Genomic DNA, 9168 nt, shown 5'->3' with positions numbered 1-9168 from the left:
AAACTAATGGTACCTGCGCTATTTATAGAGTTAGGATTATAGGCACTCTTATGTGGCCCTATGATTATCATTAAAGTAAATTAATGGATTTCTTTTTTTCTTTTTTTTTCTTAAAGAGAAAGTTATATGATTTATAATTTATTACCTCCTCTATGTTATATGTATCAAGGAAAGAAATCTCCAACTTCCATATATAACATCTTTGAAATATATCCAAGAATTTATCATTGATAGACTAAATAATTAAAAAATGGTTATTAAAAACCTTTTTCATTCTTTATTATCATTGTAGGAGTGATAGGCCTAGTAGTAAATATATGTATTGAGCCATGGGCTCTATCCAAGGACACCAAGTAGTCTGAAGATGAATAAACGCTATCATGGAAGTCCACATTAATAAATGAAGAAAGGGGTCTGGTCATAAGGGTTCAAGAAGGTGGTCCGAGGGGGAATGTCTCCTCAGCTAAGCAAAGCAAAGGTTAGAAGGTGTGGCCTGTCAACATTCTGGGAGATTCTATTGATAAGGATACCCATCAGTGGCGGTGTCATGTTCAGTCCAGGGTGTTGACCTGGAAAAAAAAATTATTTGTTTAGGAACACCCTTGAATTAATAAAAAAATTATTTGTTCTACTTTCAGGCAAAAAAAAAAAAAAAAGCCCAAAAAAAAATTTTGAACTAAAATTTGAAAGAAAAAAAAATTTGTAATAGAGCAAGCCCACCAAGGAAAAAAAACCTAATTAACATCAATCCTAAACAACAGATTACAAACCCAATCTAAAGAAAAAAAAAACAAGGTAAAGCAAACCCAAAATGGTAGCAAACCCACAGATTCCCAAAAAAAAATAATAATAAACCAAAACCCAATATAAGCGATTACAACCTAACCTAAGAGCATCTCCAATGGATTCTTTAAAGCCAATTTTAGAGAGAAAACACCCCAAAAACCCATTCCAACAGCTTCTCCATCTCCATTTTTTTCTTTAAAATTGCTACTATGCTTCTCTACAAGTAAAGAACACTGTAGCGTTTCCTATTCACACTTCTCTTGGGCGAAGTAAGCTTTAAATTTTGTCACTACCATCTCCAACATCATAGCTTTAAATTCTTGCTCTATTCTCCGCCGGTAATGTGTGTGTGACAAGATGAGAGTATGAGAGAAAGAGAATAAGAAAGAGAGAGCTAGTCTGCTAGAGATGAAGAAAGAAAAATAAAAGCTGAGAAGACACATTGTGTGGAGGAAGAGTTCTAGAAAAATAAAAACAAGATGAGAGGAGTGGGGATGGGGATGAGGATACGTGTGTGGAGGAGAAAAAACAAGAGGAAAAAAAGAAAAAGAAATGAAAGGATGCAAGGAAAGAAAGGAAAAATAATAAAAAGAATAAAAAATCACAATTGATAAATGTTATAACAATATTTTCGCAATATTTCACAATAAATTTTAAGTAACAGATTATAATTAGATAATATTGGTGAGTAAAAAAATAAACAATAAAATTTTAATTGGGGGAAGCAACTAATAAATAATAATTAATAATTTAATTAACCAATACATTATAAAAGACAAAGAAATTAAATTATGTTAGGCTAAACAACAATTAATAATTTTATAATTAATGAAACAATAATATAACAAATTATAGTTTATAAAAGACAAACAAATTAATGAAATAATAATAATTAATAATTTTATTAATATTTCAAATGAACTTATAGTTTATTGTTTATTCTTTTGCTAAAATTATGGACAAATATTTGATAAGAAAACCACATAAAAGGCCATTGTAAACTTTATGTATTTGCATTTTTTTTTATTGTTGTTGTTGTCAATATACAAATTTTTCTTTTTATTAAATTGTGTAATTTATACTTGTTGAGGAACACCCTGAAAAAAATTCCTAGAGCCGCCACTGATACACATCAAGAAAGCACAGGACAAAGGGAAACTATGAAATCTCTAAGAGAAAGCATTGAATGCTTTGCAGCTAACTCTCTGGCCACATTAATGTAGAAGTGATACTTGAATAGTAATTTTCAGCCTTACAGCTACTCTAGAGACTTTAGGAAAAAGATCAAAACCAGCAACTTGGTCTACATGTGGAGGGTGGAGATGAAAGGAGGATAGTATAAAAGAGAAAGAAGACCCTGAGGAAAAAGAATCGGAGAATTGAAAGAAAAACACTGTAACATTAATAACTTTCATCTGAAGGAAGGACTAAGAAGTAAGAACATTAATTAGCACCTTATAAGATGAACTAATTTTCAACATTATATATTATTGAAAAAGTTGTTAGCATAGTTTCTTGATTGTCTTTGTTTTTGTTTTTATATAGATTTTTTTTTTTTTTTTGGGGGGGAGTTGTGTTAGGATTTTAAATTGAGTTCCACCTGTAACTCATTGGTATGGGATGAGAAGGATGTCTAATGTCTATAAGGAAATACTTCCCATGCCTATAGGCTACAACTATTGCCGCCCTCAAGTATAGTAATTATAAGTTGCTGTCTTTGATTTTCCTAATGTTCCTCTTTATTTTTCCTACCGATGTTGGTCTTTTGCTTCTACTTCATACAATTGTGAAATAAAATATACTAACTCATTCTCAACTCACAAGAGATTAAGAGAGGGAAAAGAAATGAAATCGAGTTAACAAAACAGTACATCTAAGCATAATTACTTTATTGGGAGTAAAAAATTTTACACAAATCATGCAAAGGAAAGATAACAAAATGGTTCCAGAAGAGGAGTATAAACAGGTCATTTCAATCTTGATCACCCAAAGCAAGCAATACTTACTAGTGAGTTGCTTTTTCAATTAACATTTGCTTTATAAAAATGTACAAGAAGAATTTTAGCATAAACATATCAAAGTTGATAGAATGAGAAACTTACTAGATGAATAATACAACGAAAACATTTAGTATAAGCGTGAAAGCATGAACTTAAACAATCAACTATCACCATAAAATTGCCAGCAAAGAAAAAGTTGAACACTTCTACGTATACATGGTAGATCAAAAGTGGTAGGAAACATGAACTTAATTTCTTTTAATAAACAAGCTTGCTCAAGTTTGATGGCCAACATTGACCACTTATTTTATGTAAGTAATAAATGATTAATTTAAAGAAAATTTGAAATGTGGACAATGAATTTAAGTATAAATGATATGTACTCAACTATCTTAAGCTATTTATCCTAAAGATAAAGCCACTTAATTAAGGTAATCCATCAGCAATAAGAATAATCGATAGAATAGTGCAACATCGAATTGTATATATTCATAACTAATGTATGATATGATCAGTGCTAAGTACATGTATAGAACAAAATGAAAATCCATAAAATAAATAAAAGGTAGGAAATGCATATTACGTATTTAATTTCTTCAGTATGTAACTACCCTATTGGCGGCTTTGTCGAGCAAAACTAGACTCTCCACATAAGGATCAACAAACGTATTCTTATTTCCAATAATTCTAAGATCTTTAATCTCTTCACTTTCAGGATCCTGCGAGACGAGTTTTCCTCCATCCAATTTTAATACAACCTCGCCATTCCTGCGAAAACCTATTACCCTTGGTATGTCCTCTGAATCGAAGATATAACTTTGATTGGAAATGGTTAAACTTAAAACTTTAGTCCATGAGGACAAAATACCATACTCTTTCATCACCCAAATATGGAGGAAACCATTATTATCCTTTTGAATCAAGGCAATGGAATTCTTATATACGGAAACAAAAGCAGACATCATTCCCGTGTGACCTATAGGTTCTGGTGGCAGTATCTCACGGAAGACCTCGCCACCCAAATCAAAGACCAGAATAAAATAAAGAGATTTGTTATCAGTAACCCTAGAAGCAACCCAATGCAGAGCCCCATTGATAAATGCATGTGGCTCATGATGACGTAAAGCGCATATGGGAGCCAAACCAACCCTAAGCATTCTCCACTCACCAGTGAAGAGTGAGTAAATACTGTAAATTCGAAGATCAAGTCTATCCATTAACTTAACTACTCTCACCACTTTATAATCATTAGTTTTTCGATCAAATCCAAACCCAATACACGCGTCAGAACTGAAATTGGTTAAAGGAAGATTAACTAACTTTCTAACAGAAGGGTTCCACAGGCATAATCTGCTGGTTCCCTCGGTTAAATTGTTGGAGAGGCAGAGGAGCAGGCCATTACAAGTACCCACCACACGGAATATTGCATCAGGGTCTGGAACAAGGAAAGGGTAATCAAAGCTGGTGTGTTGAGTGAAATCAGGTTCATCATCTTCGTTATGCAATGCGTAGAATTCTTTCTGATTCTCTAAGCAGAGGTTGAAGAAGAGCAGGTTTTTGTTGTGGGAGTAGCGGAGATGGGTGGAAATGAAAGTGGGGTTTTGAATTAGAGACTTCCAGGCTTTTGAGACACACGTACAGATAATTATGGATTTGATAGGTAAGCGAACCAAAATATTGGTAACAATCTCAGAAGGTAACAATTCCCATTGAATTAACTCGTTGTTGTCTGACATTGCCGCTGAGACTGAGAGACTAGAGTTTAGAGAATAATAGGTGATTACGACAAGAAATAAACAAAGACAAAAGCTATCGTGCATGAATTTATCTTTTGGTTGCTTTCATTTCCAGCTACCTGGATGCACTTTGGCTGGTCTCTATTGGTAGATCTTTGCCACTACTAGCGTAGCACGTTGCTTTTACTTTAAGCAAAGAATATAGTTACGTGGATAAGCAGATTAGAATCCAGTGAGTATTACCATCCCTACGGGGTAAACAACAAATACCTATATAACTTCACTAAGCAAGCTTAGGTATCGGGTGAATCGCGAAATACCTAATTCTATTTGGATTGAGAGGAGTATAGTAGAATTGACTCAAAATTAATCTATTTAGCTTATTCTACTTTACTCCTTCTCCCTCCCCTCAGTGATGAAGTCAGGATTTTAGTTTAAGGAGGCAAGATCAAAAAACAATAATAATAATAACTAAAAATATTAATTAATATTACTAATAAAATTATAAATATTGGTAATTGTTATAAAGAATATATTAAAATTTAAACAACCGTAAAATAAATGAACAATTGTAAAACAACTAATTCATAGTTACTAACAATTAAAATAAGAGATTAATCTATATACACAAATTTTAGACATCTAATTTGATTCTATGTAATAATTTGGGAAAATAAATTTCCACCTTTCATTCTCTATTTTTCTAATTATTTAAATTTTAGATTTATAGTAAAAACTCAGAATTTGAAACTATGAAAAAATAAGCAATAGAAGTGAAAAAAATAATGGATGCTTTACTGCTTTAGTACCATACAAGACATTATATTATTATTATTATTATTATTATTATTACTAGTCGCTAACCTGTACGATGCACGGGAAATGTATTGAGTACAATATATAATTTAATCTTTGTTTATTTTACAACAACACCAAAATTGAATTTGTAAAATAAAATCATATAGCTAAAACATTTGTTAACAGCTATACGTTTCAGACATTTATTAAACTATATTATTATTATTATTATTATTATTATTATTATCAACTTAACAGTATTTTAATATACGATACCAACATGCTTCAAGAAAATGTCCAACACTGAAAATAATTTCGAAAACAAACTCAACTAAACAGTTTGATGAATAAATATATTACAATCTATAATATAAGCCAAGAAATAAACTTTGAAACCAATATGAACAAAATCCACGTTAAACAAAACCATTTCGATCATTAAGAATATGACTCACTAAAGTCATGAAAAACACAGGATTCATTACAAAAAAAAAAAAAAAATCTTTAGTCTTTATAGATTTTGCCTAAGTACGCAGATACGATGACACATACTCACACAAAAATCATTAAAGAAAGAATCAAAGAACATACACAACATGTACATACACTATGAAAGTAAAAATAAGAAAAACAAAAGAGACGTAAACACGGACAATTAAAGAAAAAATATAGGAAAAAAAAGTTAGGAATAGAAATATAAGATAAAGATGGGTTACTCTCAAAAAGAATAATCCATGGATATTCATTGAAATCTTCTAGATAATTTCTGATAATAGAAAAAATAAAACCCAAAAGTTATGATGTTAAAACTTCCAAAAGGCCAAAAAAAGATTTTAAAAAAAAAAATCAGTAGATTCAAAACTTCAAAAGTATTGAAATAAAACAATATATATATATATATATATATATATAATTACGCAATAGAGGAATACAATAGAAAGAAGGGAATCCATGATTATAGCTTTTCTACTATTGAAATTGGCCAAACAATTAAATGTATTGCAAAAAATGAACTTAAAAATTCATATATAAACCAAACAATTAGAAGATTTTGAGCCAAGAATTTATTAAAACAAAACAAAAATTATGTGACTACACAATGGAGAAATATAATAAATAAATAAAATATGTCTACACAACATAGAAATATTAGAGAAATATGAGTTACCTTTTAAATGTTAAAATTCAAAATATTAAAACTTTTAAAAGGTTAAAAAAATTTGAAGATTTAATTAAAAGATTCAGGCCCAGCAATTAAATAAACAAAACAACAATTGACAAACTTATAAGAAAAAGCAACAAATCTATAATTTTTATTGAACAAATCAAATAACCCTAACCTTGATGCATTGACCGAAGAAGCAGAGGAGTCCAATACATAAGTAGAATATGTGAATTGTGAAGTATGAGCTGCCCTCAAAAAAAATATTGAAGAAAAATAAGATTTAAGGAGAAAATTGTGTTGCGACAAAAATAAGTTTTTGGGACTTAGATTTTCTACGCAAGCAATTCTTAAATAGGAGAGAGTATCGGCGATAGGAGAGTATCCTTATTTGGCTAGAAGTCTAATTTGCATTAGAAAAAGAAAACAGTGATGAGGTGGAAAATTTAATTTAATTTAAATTTAATTTAAATATTGTGCTGACGTGAAAAATTGTGAGAGTTTCAAAAGTTTCGATTTTATATATATATATATATATATATATATATATATATATATAGATTATGTGTAAAGTTTGAATTCCCAGGTTGTACTTGAGGTAAAAAAAAAAAAAAACCCTTGAATATTGGTCAAAAGTGCACATAGCCTTTAACTTACAAATAAAGGTAATAGTTGGTGGCCATTTATTTCAATGTCAGGCTAATTGATAAAAGTGGGAGTAGTTCTTTCAATAACACCACAAAATTTTTACAATAAATTAAGGAGTTAGCATATTGTAGGTCAAAATAAAATATAATAAATTAATCTAAGATCCATTCCAACTAAAAACACAAGTATTGAAAAATATTGTGAAATTTTGTTGTATTTCTAGACTTTCTTAGACAAAAAATGTGTTTATTTATTTATTTTTGCATGTTATGGTACAATCTATGTACAGGGAAAATATTTCTTTGTTTTACTATTTTAGTGTCAGAGGGGCAAAGAACTACTCTAATAGAACAATATAATTTTTTTTTTTTTTAAAATGAACTATATAAAAGATTTTTGGGGTGGGGTCAGGGGGCAGGTGCTCCGCCCCCCTCGCCCTCTCTGGTTTCACCCCTGCTCCCCCCTCAATCCAAACAGACCCTTAGCTAGGAGTTGAACCCGAGACTATTGGATTTACAATTAGATCAGTCATGTTGGGCAAGGCTTGATTACATTTTTCAATTTTTTTAATTCAAGGTTGAGAATAAATTTTTTTTTTTTTTTTTTAACTCTTACCGTGTTTGCAGACTTAATTTTATTTGCCATGCTTGCATTGCATTGTAATGAAAATGTTCAGTAATATTTTGGGGACAAGGATATGCTGCCCAAGTTTTTTTTTTTTTAATAATAAAATGAAAACCTTTAATGGAAAACACACAAAGAAACAGTAGAACAACAATAAAATACACCAAACTACCTAAGAAAGCAATCTACAAGAGGGGGAAAAAAAGACAAACAGGAGAAAACCGACAATACAAAACAGGAGAAACAATGTAATGATTTGCTCCTATGTTCTGTTGAATCTTTCTTAATTTGCCCAGTGTTAGTTATTTTTGTTAAACTCCTTTTGTGGCTACAAACTTCCACACCCATATAAGTGAGCTCATCAAGTGTGTACCATCACACACCAGTACACCACCTTCGTACGTAAGCTATGAGTTCATTATAAGATTACTTATCCTTCTCACTATGACAATTTGCATTATCTACACCCTAGGGAGGGACTTTGAGATAATTCATTATTGAATCTTTCATGACCTGTTTGTTCCCATCGAACCTAATTCATGGATCTCCGATCACATAGGTTGGGTTACCATCGTAGGTGATTCACATATACTTTTCCTCAATCCCATCCCCTGCAATGGATCATGGACATATTTTCTAGATAGTCCTGTAGGTAGAGGTTTTGCTTCTTCTTTTTTTTTTCTTTTTTTTTCGACTGTACAAACTCCAAAAGCCATCACACCATTGTGTTTATTAGTTGTATTATGCCTTAATCACATGTACCTTTGTTTCCCTTCGTACAATTCACTTTTTGTCACCCCTTTTATAAAATAAAGAAATAAGTTAACTTTTCCTTTTTTGAATTTTCATTTCGCTTAGCAAATAAGCTACCACAAAAGCAAAGTACACGAAACTCATATTCATTTTGGCGTACTTCGTTATCGTCTTTACGCTTCAGCTTAGTTGCCTGCTTTTTATCTTTTTACGTGGATCAAGTTTGCTCATTATGCATCAAAAAAAAATTTTGTTAATTATATGGTTTAATGGTTGAAAAATAAATTTGGGTTCAATCTTCACCTACACAAAAAATCAATTGGTATTTTGATTTGATAATAATGAGCACAATCAATAGAAGTAAACTTCATAGGTTGAAACTATATCAAAAACAAAAAAGGTTTGCTCATTATGCTTTCAAAAATTAGAACATAAAAACTCACTCTTCATGAGACAGCATAATTTGAAAATATAAGTGACTTGCTTTCTTTTTTCCATGATCTCTTGTACTCCTTAGTGTTGTGTTCCTTTATACCACCTTGCATGCCATCATGGACAACTTTTTCTTCCACATGGTCTTTAGCTCTTCGCCTTTCTTAGGAGATGCCCTTTTTGATCATGAGTCTCGTGCTTTTGACAATGGGGGCACTCATGTCCCTTG

At 30.9% G+C, this 9168-nt stretch overlaps 1 protein-coding gene across 2 annotated transcripts; it reads right to left on the bottom strand.

Annotated features, from left to right (window-relative positions):
* Positions 1–505: 505 nt before the first annotated feature.
* Positions 506–4534, bottom strand: LOC115951212 (F-box protein At3g07870-like). Of its 2 annotated transcripts, XM_031068400.1 has the most exons (2): positions 4107–4534; positions 506–569 (listed from the first exon to the last, which is right to left on the bottom strand). In XM_031068400.1, exons 1-2 carry the CDS (start codon positions 4520–4522, stop codon positions 515–517), a joined length of 471 nt encoding a protein of 156 aa, XP_030924260.1. In that variant the 5' UTR covers positions 4523–4534; the 3' UTR covers positions 506–514. The 2 variants fall into 2 exon arrangements, with proteins under 2 accessions (XP_030924260.1, XP_030924259.1); XM_031068399.1 differs by lacking the exon at positions 506–569 and having other exon boundaries at positions 3303–4534.
* Positions 4535–9168: the final 4634 nt, after the last annotated feature.

Source organism: Quercus lobata, chromosome 7, assembly GCF_001633185.2.
Source record: "Quercus lobata isolate SW786 chromosome 7, ValleyOak3.0 Primary Assembly, whole genome shotgun sequence".
Lineage (NCBI taxonomy): Eukaryota > Viridiplantae > Streptophyta > Magnoliopsida > Fagales > Fagaceae > Quercus > Quercus lobata.
The sequence above is the reverse complement of the archived record's forward strand: the minus strand, read 5'-3'. Positions and strand labels throughout refer to the sequence as shown.